The 14,781-nt window shown below is 44.2% G+C and overlaps 1 protein-coding gene across 1 annotated transcript in view; it reads left to right on the top strand.

The window, feature by feature from the left end:
- The first annotated feature begins 465 nt into the window (after nt 1–465).
- LOC119464923 (trypsin alpha-3-like) overlaps nt 466–14,781 on the top strand; it is a 41,150-nt gene continuing 26,834 nt past the window's right edge. Inside the window, exons 1-4 of the mRNA XM_037725792.2 lie at nt 466–1,102; nt 9,393–9,478; nt 10,168–10,201; nt 11,395–11,468. Coding sequence (XP_037581720.1) covers nt 9,428–9,478; nt 10,168–10,201; nt 11,395–11,468 — 159 coding nt within the window. The 5' untranslated portion in view covers nt 466–1,102; nt 9,393–9,427. The remainder of the gene's footprint in view (nt 1,103–9,392; nt 9,479–10,167; nt 10,202–11,394; nt 11,469–14,781) is intronic.

The raw sequence follows: 14,781 nt of genomic DNA, 5'->3' as shown, positions 1-14,781 counted from the left end.
CGGGGGTGTGTACGAGAGAAGTGAGAAGAAAAGAAGTTAGAAGGAGAGAAGCGGAGGTGAGACAGAGAAAACTTCGAGCTGGGTCTACGTCTTCAAAGGGCGGCAATCGATGCCCTGTCGTACCCTTGTTTCTAAATGTTGCGCGAAGGGTTGCGTGCCCTTCTTGTTACTCTTACGTCCATTGTCTCATGTAACCATCACCTGCTTCCTGTAGCAACTTCCCTCTCTCTCTCTCTTTCTCGCCTACACACCGGGAACTCTCTCGGCTCGCCCCAGCATGAAGCCGGAGCTGCGCCTGTTGGGTGATGCCCGTTGCAACAGTGGGAAGAGCCTGCTCACCCTCACCCCTTTCAAAAAGCTCTCACTCGGCGTGCAGTCATGAGCTAGGCCACGATACGTTCGGCACCTGTAACTCGCGGGACGCGCCGAAAAAGGCGCCGTAAATTTCAGGAACGAACTCTTTCCTTTCCCTCGTTCAATCCTCGCACGTTTCTATTTGGACCGATCGTCATCTCACTTCGGATCGCGCGCGCGTCAGGCTACCGCCGTGTGCAAGAAGCGTGTGTCTTCGAAAACAGCAACAAAGTAATCACGTCACAAACACTTGTGGCACGCTTCTCTATATTTAATTTTTGTTAGTTTGTTACACGCCGACAGTCGTGCAGCCTAGGCCTTCGGGGAGGCTTTCAAGAACTCTTCATTGTGTGGTTGCTCTGGTGGCGGCTTCGTGCGGAAACAGCTAAGGCTCCGAGAAGTGTGGACGGCTTCATTTCTGCTTTGTGGCGGCTGGCGTTCTAAGAAAATCAGGGACAAGCCTTGTCCTCTGCCTGACTTTTCACCTGTGCCGAGGTCAAAGTTGCCATGAAGTGTTCTTTCTACAAGTGATTGGTTTATTTTTGTCGGTGGTGCTGTTAAACTCTTGACAACAGTGACTGCTGTAAACTGCGTGCTGGAGACCTCTCTTTTTCTCTCTGCACTTCTGTATTTTCTTTGTGGATGTCAGCGACATACCATTGGAATAGTGTGTAGCTCTAAACGACACCACCTGTTGATTTGTCATCAAAGATCTGCACACGTAAAAGGAAACCCGTATTTTTCCAAGGTAAGGGTTCAGCGGAACTGGATATATTTAGAGGCAGTCGAATTGCTTCATGGTGCTCTAATTTCTCTCGCATTTCTTACTGCGCATCAAACAGTTTTCTTAGATCTACGATTAGTATAATAAATCGTAGGATTTATTCATACTAAATGCAGAACATAATGAGTATTACATGTCGGAACCATTTCTTTTCATATAATCTTATGGACTTACTTTGCTCTGACCAGCTTACTGGGTAACCCCCAGTTGAATGATGAATTCAAACTTCGCTTGCAGAAGCCGTTACAAGAATAGTTGCTTTACTGTGTCAAAATTTCGTTTCGGGAAGATGTAACTGCTCTGACTACCTTTGTGGTATTTAACTGTAAAAGCTAAGTTTAATGCATGGCTTATTTCAAGATGAAAGGTAATCTTCTTGTGCGCGCGTTCTGCACCTGTGTTCATACCGGCACCTTTCGAGTAAAGGAACAATTTTTCAAAGCTTTGGGCTCGTCAGTATTCTTTATGGACGACATGTGCAGCTTAAATTATGGGATTTTACGCACCAGAACCCCGACCTGATTATGAGGCACGCCGTAGTGGGGGACTCCGGTTAAATTTCGACCACCTGTGGTTCTTTAACGTGCACCTAAATCTAAGTACACGGGTGTTTTCTGCATTTTACCTACATTGAAATGCGGCCGCCGTGGCCGAGATAATATTTCTGTTGTGCTTGCTTAAGTTAACCATTCAATAGAATTTAGTAAATCTATATTTTAAATGTTCAGAACGTTCTGCAGTGCTGAATAATGTGAAGTGCCGGATTCAATGTTTACGCCATAGCTCTAAATACCATTCGAGTTATTGAGATTGAAGCGTAATAGGTATGCCATTATTCATCGTATTGCTTAACCTTTACCATGTAAACAAAATAATCAACGGTGATGCCTGCAAATGGCATAACATTTCATGTAATTTGCAGCCGAAGTTATCACGTTGATTGTCAGACGCTATGTAAACAAATACATGAATGAGTGGGGCATAGTACGTTCGAATCTGCCCAGATTTCTCTGAAACTTTCACAGTTTAGGCATATATATTTGTCCTGACAGTGTAGACTGTGAAGAAAGGAATCGATCGGACTACCTGATTTATTCATAGCACGAAGTTTGAATCCTGTGCTACGCCAAGTTACATTTGACGTTCAATGCAAATTTGGCATTGCTACGTCACTTGCATGCACAAGTTTATTTCGATTTAGCTATGTAATTTTTTATTGCTACCACATTCATCAAAATCTTGTATTGGAGCCGGAAAATGCGTACACTTGCAGCACCAACAAAGATAGAATTTGGTTTATCACTGTTGTTTCCACCAATTGGTATGGTTACTATCAGTAAACGAAATTGTTTTCGACACTGGGTCTAAATTAAGCAAGCTTTACATTCGCAAGATCTCTTTGTCATTTTATTTTCGATACTGGCGCTCAAGGAAGCTGTATATCGGTAAGACCTTTTCACCATTTACCCACTGCTATCGCTAATATTATTTTCAATAACACTATTGGCTGACATTTTTCCTTGCGAACCTTTCTAGTTTAAGAAGTTCTACTTTATTACGAACCCTGATTCTTTGATCTTCGTGTCCCATATTGTCTTATAAGCGTTCCGATGCGGACTCGCTAAGCGACGTAAAGTGGTTCTATAAAACAGACAACAACATTTGTAACCTCTATCTCTTTGCGTGAGCTAATTATGTGGCAAAACACCACACATCAAAGACTACACGCAGTTCCTTGGACCGCTAAAAATATTGTTGTGAAAACATGTAATAGGCAGGGGGTTGGTCACTGAAGTTACATCAAACAAATGTTGTGGTTCATTCCCGCGGTTTTATTCTTCAACCCCCCCCCCCCCCCCCCGCCCTAACAAAAAAAAAAATAAGCACATCTGACGACCCGCCAGATATCAGTTCACAATTGGAGGCATATTTTGCCGATGCCAAGAACTTATGACACGAAGTCTAATACAGAGGCATTAAAGAAAGACAGAATACCATCAAGCTGGTGCCCAACTGGTGCTAAGCTTTAGCTCCACACTTTCCACTCTCTCTCTTTTATCTCCCTACCCCTTCCCCCCGTACAGGGTAGCCAACCGGAACTACCTCTGGTGAACCTCCCTGCCTTTCTATGCATCCTTCTCTCTTAACATAAAATATACTGAATAAATATACTGAAACCACCTGAATACATTCAACCAATTTCGAACGTATTTCTGAAGCGTGCAAACCAAACATTTACGGGGTATTATTTTTCTGAACACTAAAATCACTTTTTCATAGTACGTACTTATTTGTGAGAACTCGCAGTCGATAAACAATCTGCAGTCCGCCGAACTGAAAACAGAAGATTGTCACGAAGAAAAAAACGACAGCCACGCTTGTGATGACAAAATATGAGATATTTTTTTAGACCGCGGGAGGAAACAGTGACCCAAAGTAGCTTTAGATTTCCGTTGGCACGTAATTCATTCATCGGTGTCGGCAGCCCTGCCAAGCCATCGCCGTTCGACACAGTGGCGGCAAGAAGGTTTGAATGTTTATGGTGACATCCGTTACACCTCACCAGCACTTTCTACTCAAGCAGCAACTCCAAGTGGCCCCCAGCGCTTTCGATAATGAGCCTTGCGAGGTTGAACGACAGGCGTGCCGAAATTGTTTATGCTGGCCAGTGCCTGCTATATCCACGGAGAGCAAGACGTGAGAATGGGTGTTAGATTTATTCAACCCGTACACTCTGAAGCAATCAGCTTCCACGACTGACTTCATGCTGCGGTTTAAATTCAAGCCTTCGCAAAGGTTTTTTTTTGTGTATTAAGGCTTGCCCATCGTAAAGAAACAACATGTTGGAAACAAAAGAAAAATACAAGATATGGCTCCGATTCAGCCTATTTTCTGGTTGTCTCGTTAAGGCTGACTGACTGGATATCGACTTTGATTTTCTATGCAAATAAAAGTCACAATTTGTATATCTCTTCTAATGATGGTTGGAATGTGATACATTAGTTTAAGCCTTCATGTAGGCCAATATGGTACTGGGTTATTTCTTTCCTAATAAAGAAGTCCGGCATAAGTTTACTTCGCTAAACCAAGCACAAAATTATTATAACTTGAAACAGCATGCTGAAACTTGTTTTCCAAAGCGAATTAAAAACACACAAAGCTAACAAAGTATTCCAAATGCTAAAACAGCCATACCAATTAAAGGAACCAGATCGTATGTAAAGTGCCACCTCCCCGGTCCGGAGGGAGTGTTCACTTCATCAACATCACTACCACCACGGAATCTTTCATGGGCTCATCAAGCGGATTTATCAGCGTGGTCATTTCCCATGGCATCACGATCACTTTGTAGCAACAACAAAACGACTAAAACGATTAAAAAACGACTCAGAATATGTTCACTTCCAACTAGGCAAACAATACGTCCACTGAGTGATGTGTGCACCGGATAAAAGAACGAGAACTTACTTACGCAAAAGTGTAAACAAATCATGCAGGTTAAATGCAATGCTGGAACTTCAATTACGCAAAGCTTGTCTGAGTTATCAATGTTTGAGTTAGCGGATAACGCGACCACAGCCCAGCCTCGTCGCCATCAGCTGTTAGCTGATGCGTCCCAAAGACGAAGCAAATGTATGATACTTGGGGCGCTATAACGTAAAATGATTCCAAACTGTTTTGATTCCAAACTTCTGACGTCAAATTTGCGTAACCACCGACGCAAGCATCAGGCGGTGACCCGCAGCGTTGTCTGAACAAGCCAATCAAACACTATCCTTGTTTATAGGAGGTCACGTTTGTTCGCTTTCAAAACCAATAACATTGTCTACACTCAGCGGTTTTTCTTATATAATTGGCTGACAAGAGGCGAGGAGCACGCTCTAGTGGAGAGGGTTTCGATGGGGCCGAGCCAGCACAGTGAAAATAGATGACCGCATGAAGAGGGTACTGCCGGCTTCTGCGATTGGTCCGCTTCGCCTTACTTAGCTTGCGGTGGCTGGTCGAAAATCGCGGCGGCGTGCAACGGAAGGATAAGAATGCCGCTAAAACGGATCCTCAGCAAGGAAGAGTTGGCAGAGTGATGTCGTATGCATGCCGAAAGGGGTCGATAACGTTTTACTGCCACGCAAAAAGGTTTATTATGCGCAAATAAATACATGCTCACCGGCAGGTGCGAGTAGCGAGGGCCTTTGCGAGCGGCGGGCAGTCATCTTCTATTCCTGTCGGAACGGGGCAGTCTGTGGCTATTCAGAAAAAAAATCAGTTTTGTTCTGCATATTAATGCATTTTTTTTCGCGTACACGTCACTTTGACGTGGTGAGTTTTGGCGGTTTTGTGAGGTCGCGTGACAGACAGGTGAAGTTCGGAGTGGCCCGAAAATGTTTTGACCAATCATGGAGGTTCATTGCAGAAATTGGAATCAAAACAGTTTGGAATAATTTTCCGTTATAGCGCCCTTGACCAGGGGAAAGTTGTTTCGACAAGTATGCACTGAGAGATACGACGCGTATCCAAGTCTACTGCCTGAATACTTGGTTTAGATTTCGGAGAAGATATATTTACTGTTACAATAACACATTATTAGATTGTCGAACCAGGCACTGGCCAGCAGGGGCCAATTATACAGCGCTGGCGCACTTCACAAGCTAAACCTTTGCGCTTCGATGTTACGCGCCAAACGTTAACCATATACCAGTTTTTTTATGTAAACAATACACAGATGAGGGAGATCTCTTGACACGTTTGACCAGTCACCTCCACGATTACTTTCTACGCACGCCAAAAGAGCTTGCAAGAATGACGTAGCTCTGCGTTTACGTAGCGTGTCAGTCACCTGTGGTGTTGCATCTGCGCAGGCAGACTTATTCCCTATGAATTCCTTCTTATTTATACTTCGTTTGTTCTTCCCTTCGTGTTTCCGCATGAATGTCTCATTTCTTTTGCAAGAATGTTGATTGACAGCCTGCTTACTTGAAACAAGCTTCGATTCTCTACGCCGCGGACGCACAACAGGCGCAGACAATGGCCGCGGCTCCCGTAAGCAAGCTTCACGAACGCATTGTTGGGCGTGTCGGAGAAATAACGCGCAAGCCCAGCGTCTCGACGACGAACTCGACGACGATTCTTTCGATAGATAATGAGGTATTCAGAACAACTCGCGGCAACATGACTGAAAGGAAAGCAAATTTGAACCACAAGACGATCGTGCAGTGACGTTGGCTAAGATACTGCAACTAATCGGATGAGTGGCTGCGAAATGGCGCTAGATTATTTTGATCAATTATAGTGCGCACTGACTGCTTACCCTTTATCAATGTGGTGTTACTGTTCCTTTTTGACGGCACCATAGCTTCTGCAATTATCGTCACTATATTCAAGCCACGTGAGCTGTATTACATGAGGGACGGCAGGAACAACGGTACGAGTACGACAGCAGTGTCAAATTCAGGGTATAGGGCTCTTCTACAGTGTGCTGCTGTGACCTAGCTGGCTGCATCTGTGACGCGGGCATGATGATGACTACGTGCAACATCATAGGTCACTAAGCAGTTATCGCTGTAAAAACACGTTCCGAATGTTACGCAACATACGAAATCATCCGAAGACCCTGTGACATGTCTCCTTCGATCGTTGACACTTGCATCGACCCAGTAAAAGTAAAGGATACAAAAGCAGCGATAGCTGAACCTATCTCGAAGAGACGACGACAATCAGTACATGTATACAGTCAATGGCTGATCCGTTCCGTCTCCGCAATCAAGTCGTACCTTCGGAGGGGGTACAATTAGAGTTTTTAACAGCGGAGCTGTTTAAGCCGGCCGTAAAGTGTGCCGCCTGCCACTGCGTTGCCTGCAACCACCTCGCGGAGCGTCGAGCGCTATGCTCGGGAGAGAGAAGAGAAAATGAGAGCGAGAAGAGAGAGAGAAACAAATTGCAGCAGCACCAACGAGGCAATGCGCAGAGGTGCTGGCGACGCCATCCGCGCTCCTCCGTTTCCCCGCATTAGCGCCGAACGCTCGCGGTGTCCGTGACTGCAGCAGGCGCCTCTGGCGGCGGCTCGGCCGAGCTCCCACCAGCTGCGCACTACTGTGCATGCGCCGTGACGCCAACCCGGCGTGTCGTCTGCTGCGCGCCGCCTGTACACTGTGCATAGCTTTCGCCCCACTTACCCCTACGTGTGCTCGGGCAGCAAGTGCTTAGCGAAGCGTTCCCCGATGCCACGGACCACGTGGAAATGCTGATACACTTCGTATAACTTAGCTTCACTTGGCATTACTTCGTATAACTTAGCATCACTTCGTATAGTCAGGGCCAGCTAGGAACCGATCAGCTCGGCTGTGTATTTAGCCTTGCGCCACTAGTGCAAGCTACCCTGATTTTTTTTCGGACGACCTAGTTTTACAGAAACACACGTTGATTATGATTACGACCGACAACACAAACACTCTTGACGCAAGCATTCTTGACTGCCATCCCTGTACACACTGATTTCTTAGCAGCGTAGTGATTGTTAAATTCAGACATGGTGTTTGCCAGCCGTCACTGTCGGAGCCATTCTCAGTCATCCAAACGAAAGAGCAAAGGCTGGTGAAAAGCCGTAAAGCTCCAGAAAATGTGGGCTAGGCCTTGTTTGCCGTTTCTATTGATTTGTGGAGGCTGTAACACTGCGTTCGTGGAGCAGTGACGCTAATGGACCTTTTCGTCGCTAGCAATGCAGCCGTATTACCGTCGAGGGGAAGCCATCGCCTGAGAGCGCTTTATTCAAGAAGCTGACGATGCCATCCAAAGAAAGCATAGGCCTAATGAGCGTGAAATTTTTTTCACATGGTTGAGGGGAGGTCGGCGCCTGCACCATGACAACAGACAGTCGCAAAGTGTCTGTATGTATTGGTTCTGCAGTGAGTTATCATTGAGCTGACACTGAAGCCGCCCATCGACTTAGTTGTGGAGATTTTAGTTAGGCTGGCACTGAACATAAAGTATAGTATCGACGGATCCAAATTAGCTCGCTGTCTAACGGAAAGAAAACATGCACAGGTAACAGAAGTAGACTTCAGCCGATAGGGCATATCACTGACTGGACACTACACTGTGTAAAAATATATAGAAAGACTAAACAAGAGGAAAGAGTGAAAAGTGACAATGAGATGCTTCGACAATCATCAGGGATGTTTGTTTTGAACAATATGCACACTATATATCTATATAAAAAAGCCTCTGTGGGGTTTTCTGTAAATGTGGTAGAGGCAGGCATTCACCTTGCCAAATAAACTGCAGGTAAAAGAACGAGCTCGCCGTAACTGGGTGCGGCTTAAAAGCATGTGGTGGTTTTGTGAAGCTTTCTTCAAGTATGTAACCGAACCTGACACTCATGAGAAAGTACAGCCGTGGGTATGTGTGCACAATGTGGATGTCACCACTAAGGCAAGTGCATAGACTGGTGAAGATTTCACAAAAAGATCACCTCGTTGAGAAATCGCAGGAAAGAAACCACAACTTGTCCATCTCTGACTTTGTGGGTCATTTGCAAACGAATTACTTCCCTCTCGCTGGCATTGCTGTGCGACGCTGTATCGCTGGACACCTGATGAATAGACTATGCCCGCTTCAGAGTTTCTGAGCTGGAGCAAGTTCTGAAAAAACGACAGAAGCTATAAGGCATGTGTAGTGCCTGTCCCGCAATCTCGATCATGAGTGTGTTTATGAGGTTTCTATCGCAGTGCTTGAGTTTGCTCCCAAAGTACACTCCAGGCAACTGTACCAGGCTATGCGCTTGTCATGCACTCGCTAGCTGAAACTACTGCACATGATTGTTGAGCTTTCACTGAAGGCTCTACCGCATATATCTTAAATTCGAGACAATAATTTCAGTTCGCTGTCTGGTTTCCGCGACTGTACTTGTATGAAGGGTATCTAAGTCGAAGAAGGCATTTAAATTTTCCGTAAAGATAACTGGGGTGTCAGCATTATGCAGCACCTGCTTGCCGTTACTAAAGCATCACTTGGCACTGCGTCGCGTACAAAGAGTACGTGGTGACATTGAATGTGCATAAAATGTAGTTTGAGCCATTCATATCAATGCGTCATATGTGTATGGTGATTGAATTTTTTTATATATTTGTGAATCATTACTGGGTGTCAATACAACGAGTAGGAACCGATAAGGCAGTTAAAGCTTATAATGCTTGTGATAAGACGGCGCAGTTACCTGGCAACATGGTGACGGACATTGAAAATGTGCTCTCATCCGCAGGCGTCCACGCTGGCGAGGAAAACTCGCACAACACCATGATTCATGCCTTCCTTGGAGTGAACCTATTACTGGGCACTTTCCGGTTGGTGAGTTGTGCATCAGTTTCGTATACCCTGAATTGTCGTGCTACCACTGTTGTGCAGTAATGCAAAGAGCTAATGGGGTTTAGATATGACTACCATAAACCTAAACTAAAGCTAGTAAAAAATTAGGCTGGACGTGCAAACTGTTCATTGGCAGTAGCTGGTCTGAGACTACGCTTCCGTGTTGCTTTATGAAAAAAAAAAAAACTTAGCGCAAATTCACTCATGTAGCTTATGCAGCTATTACACGACTGTTCCGTCTGCTTACTAATCACTAGGACTAATGTCGCATTAGGCCAAATGGGCCAGTAAACTGATATATTTCCTTCCGAATTCAAAATATGTGCCACAGAAGATATACGAAGGAATCGAAATAGGACCATTTTTATGCTGATAACAGTTGTATCCATAAAATGGGACAATAATTTTGACAATTTGCTTCTCAATAAGCTTGTTGCGATATATATCGAATTTTAAAGCATTTGTGAAACACGAAATATAATATGGAATAGAATTCATCCATCTGATCTATTGTTTTTCCAAATGAACGAAATGGAAGTACGCTGTATAGCTTAGTTGAATAAAGAAATCGCAACTTTACGCAGTGTACCTTTCAAATTGAGAGCTTGTTCAATTTTTATCGTGACAATATTCACCTTACTCTCATAGCCGCTTGCAACAAAAATTTTCAGATGTCTGCGGAGGAATTGCAAATAAATAGTCCAGGTGAGTAGAATTATTGTGGTCTTTGTATTAAAGTGCAATAAAAAAGAATTATGACACTTTTGAGCGGTCACAATTCATAATCGCATGTTCAAGTGATAATTCACTAAATTGTTATGCACAGTCAACGCGTACTAATGCCAAGGCATAAATTGGCATAGACATATTCAGCGTATACAGGACTTCCTGCATGCACCTCCTTATCACCAGCTTAAAACGTAATAGTTTCTTGGTGGTTAGTAAAACAGTCAAACTGTGACCGAGGAATAAGTAAAAAATTAAAAAAAAGTATCCTTGGCGTATGAACAAGAAAAAAAAAGAAATTTTTTTCCAATCTAGATAGTTATCTTCAGCCATACACTTATTACCTTTCATTTCGCAAATGCTCGGAAACATTTTAGGTTGCGATGTATTCGGCAAACTCAATATTATCTTAGGAACGACTGATTTGCAGTGCACATCAGGATTGTTCGCACAAAAAAAAAAGAAACATTACAAGAAAAGAGCAAAGCCTGATCGGAGCAGTGTCAACTGGATTTGTGTACCACAGGCTACTCGTGCTTAATTTCGAGTGCCTGGAAATTTTGAACTTGCACCTAACCGAAAGTGGTCAGTCGAGTTCACATTTCGCTGGCCGTCGAAATGCAGTTGTCGTGGGTGCGCATCGAATCGTTGATCTCGTGTTAACCAGCGTACCTCCATAGCAACTTAGCGATTGCGAAGAGTAAGACTGTGGCCCGAATGCGCACAAGTTATAAGTTCTTCAGGTGCCAATTAACTCTGTCCACTAAAAGTTAGGAATGCCCAGCCGTCTACCTCCCAAGATATCTTATTTAAGTTCTTCAAAAAATAATTTTGAAACTCATATCAGTGGCCTGATCAAAAGTGCTTCAAGATGCATGTGCGACGTTTTAACTGTCTTTATTTTCATAAGTGCATTTGCATTTAATGTGCGATCAGAATCAGAAGTGCGAGCTTTATGATCGGCACTGATGTACAAGCTACTTAATGTGACCGTGTCCTTCGCGGAAATGACGTTGTTGTAGGCAATGTAGAGGATACAATGAAAGCGTTGCTATTGCAACGCCAGTTTGGGGAAGTGTGTGTGTGTCAAAGGGAGAAAATTCAGTCATTTCTGTTCGCACGTTTTTCATTTTGCAATTACTAACTCATTGTCCTTCTTTCGTTGTGCAAAGAATGCGGCCTGTCAGAACCTTCAAAAAGAATCGTGAACGGCAAGGCAGCGCAAGAAGACCAGTTCCCGTGGATGGTAAGACGGCAAGTTTTAAGCTTCCTCTCTGAGAGCACTGTTCAAAAATGAGTTCAAACAAAGGAGACGTTACTGTAAAACGGACATTTGACATTGGACAAACGGACATTGGCCCCTTCGATAACTCGACTGTCTACTGTATTTATTTATGTTAATTTATATTCTCCGTGATACTCTGAACGTGCAACTGTTAGCAATTTGTAAGTGCTGGCGTTCATCGTCACAGAGCTACGCTAATAACTGCCCAGACGGCCTCTGATTTAGCAGAATGTGCCAAACTCCTGCATGGGGGCAAAGTTATAATGCTATATGAAGTAAATTTTCGCGTACAGCTGTAATCAATGTGTTGCGGTGGTAGTATGGATTCGATCCAATGGCTTCGCGCTTTCAGCGGAGAGTACAGTGGAAACGACAGTGCCTTGCTGGCACCTGCTAAGTGATACATTATTTATTATCAACGCAGCAGAATAGCTTCAAGTGCGGTGAAATTAGTGCACAGGAGGAATAAAGCAGCTCGCTTCCACAGGCAGTGCCGTAAACCGTGCAAAAAAGTAACCAGCAGACTTCAGCGCCCTCTATATGAACCCGAAATGATTTGATACGATGGCGGCAGGCTCACACAATGGCCACGGTGACCTTCTCAACAATTTCTTCATTGCGATGCACACAGCGCTTTCCTCGTGTGCTATAGATCAGCGTCACCCGTTGTGGCCTCCGAAATGTGTGCACAGGCGCCACCATTCTCGGAGTCTGCGTGAGGTGCACGGATGAAGGATAAGAATGCTTGGGAAGGGTACCAATACAGAAGTGAAATAGAGGAGCAAGACGCAAGTGCTTCCGGATTGATGCCCCAGCTAAATGTGTCTACATAAGAAGGAGCACAACGAGATAATCTTAAAGCCCAGTGACGAAAATATAAAGGAAGGCTACTGGAAATTGAAATTACCTAAATACATCCTGAAAGAAGGCAAAGCGTTTGAGTTGTCTGGTACTCGTATCTCGTGTCCGTGTCTGCACGCCTTACCTACTTTCAGGATGAATCCAAACCAACTAGCTCAAGTTTCTGCAGTTTTAAAATACCTAAATAACGTGTTAGAAGCCATTCAAAATAGGGCAGTGAGTACAGAGTCTCCTCAGTTTCCTCCTCGTCTACGTCATACCGACGCATATAACTCATCAGCGCTTCAACGTGTCATTCTTCTGTGGAATAACGTTCACGAAAGCATATTTGCAGAAACTCACCCACAAAAACTCCGGCAGTCACTCAACACGCATACCATCAGTCAGGCCATGCTATTAATTTTCTTTTATTTTTTATTGTAAAAATGTTTACGCACAGAACTCTCTTTTTGTTGTTTTTTACAGAATTGTGTTTCCTACGATCTTTTTCTTTTTCTTTGGTTGCCTGGCACTGATAAAATGTGTCCATAGTTTTTAGGTTGTATTTCGGCCGCTTTTGCTTCTAATTTGCTTCTACGGGCTCCATTTTCGCTTATTTATTTAAATGTGCATCTTGTGTTATGTTGTTATTACTTTTATCTCTATAACATTTTCAACGTCCTCCTTAATCAGTGCCCAACAAAGGGGTCCCTTAATATATTTTCAAAATAAATAAATAAATAAGCCCTCACCGTGCGACAGGAAAGCGGTAATCTTTAGTCACCAAGCACGCTGAGAGTAGAGTAGAAGAGTGAGCGGGTAGTCATCCCCGATCATAACTAATAGCAACCAAGAAACACATATCGCTTTGAAGGATCCAGCAGCGCTGTCAGATCCCAAGAGTCAAAGCGCAGAGTGACTCATAAAAAAACAATTTAGAGGACGCTTAAGCTTAGTCTTTAGGAGTGAAACGTGATAGCATTCAAAGATCCCTGACTGTTTGTCAGGGTTCCCGGCAACTGCAGCTTTCTTTTTTCTCCAACCTCGCCTCCGCGCGCGGCTGCCGAGGAGGCGAGCGCCATCTAGATGGTGTTTTTGCAAGGAACTTCGACCGGGGCGCGCCGCTGTATGGATTGTACAAATGCTGGAAAAGGGGTTTGTATTTGAGTTTCCGATTAAGAGAATTATGTTTTCTCGTATATTCAAAATTACAATCCTACGCTATCACGTCCGTAGGTTGTGCTCAAGCCGTACTTTACATTTTTTTTTCACGCATTTTACTTTGAGATATTCAATGAGTTCACTAACGCCTCTGTGGCACGCGGAGGGCCTGCGTGGTCGGGTAATTCGAAATGATTTTCTCGGGCGCGAACGCCGACACCAACGCCGGATTTTCGGCGACACGGGGCCTTTAACGCTGTCGCGTTAAAATTACGGCGGTATCGGCGTCAGCGGAGGTTGTCTCGCATTGGCTCACGCTTCCTTCTATATATTATTTCTTCCGTCATCCATGGCTTCAAGGTCGAGCACAGAGCACCCTCGCCAATTACAAAGCCCCTCCTCAGCGTAGTGGTAAGGGTGTCTGTAGCACCCAACGGCGCATGTCGCGGGGACACGAGTTCGATGCCTATACAGCGGTGGTGGTTGCATATTATGATGGGGGTAACGCTCGCAATCAGGATCGAGTCGGCGGCCTCAGGAGATCGACGGCCTCAAGGAAACGCCAAATGAAGAATACTGCCAACCCAGCTAGCATATACAGTATTCGACAAGGTGTATATAGTTCATTTTACTGGGGCTATTGTCACCTGCCATGTGCCTCTCTCATTTACTGTTTATCTCCCTTCTCCTTACCACAGTGAGAAGTTATACTGGACGCGCTCTTCCGGTCGACCTCCACTGTTTCTTGTTGAGTAAAACTTCCTCTAGTTGCCAGCGTTCACTACTGTGGCCGTAAAAAAAAGCAAGACGTGTTAACGCCGACACCGGAGCAGAAAAGGTCGTCGTACATGGTATATGTATATATATATATATATATATATATATATATAGTAAATATATTGCGGTAATAAAGATGATGGAATGTCGCATAAGTGCATGATGTTATGGCATTTTACATTATTTCTCCCATTCCATTGTCAGACCTTACATTTTTTTTCTTACTCTCCATTTCTTTTATCCATGTAGGCTTTTCTCAATCGCCTTTTTTTTCTATACGCGCATATATGTCGAAATTGACTTTTGAGTCGAATTTCTTTCTTTTTTTTAAACTAAGAGGCCAGGTGGGCACATTCTGGTGATAGTGCAGTCTATGGTGCAATGTGGTTAACTTTTAATGTATTAGCGCTAATTACACCCCTAGCGTTAACGTTAGCTACTCTGCGACTAATTCTCGCTAGCTGTCTCGTTGAGGCCCACGTTTGATAGCTTTCGC

The sequence above is a fragment of the Dermacentor silvarum genome, chromosome 9, assembly GCF_013339745.2.
Source record: "Dermacentor silvarum isolate Dsil-2018 chromosome 9, BIME_Dsil_1.4, whole genome shotgun sequence".
NCBI classification, from domain to species: Eukaryota; Metazoa; Arthropoda; class Arachnida; order Ixodida; family Ixodidae; genus Dermacentor; species Dermacentor silvarum.
This window is presented reverse-complemented; position numbering and strand designations above follow the sequence as displayed.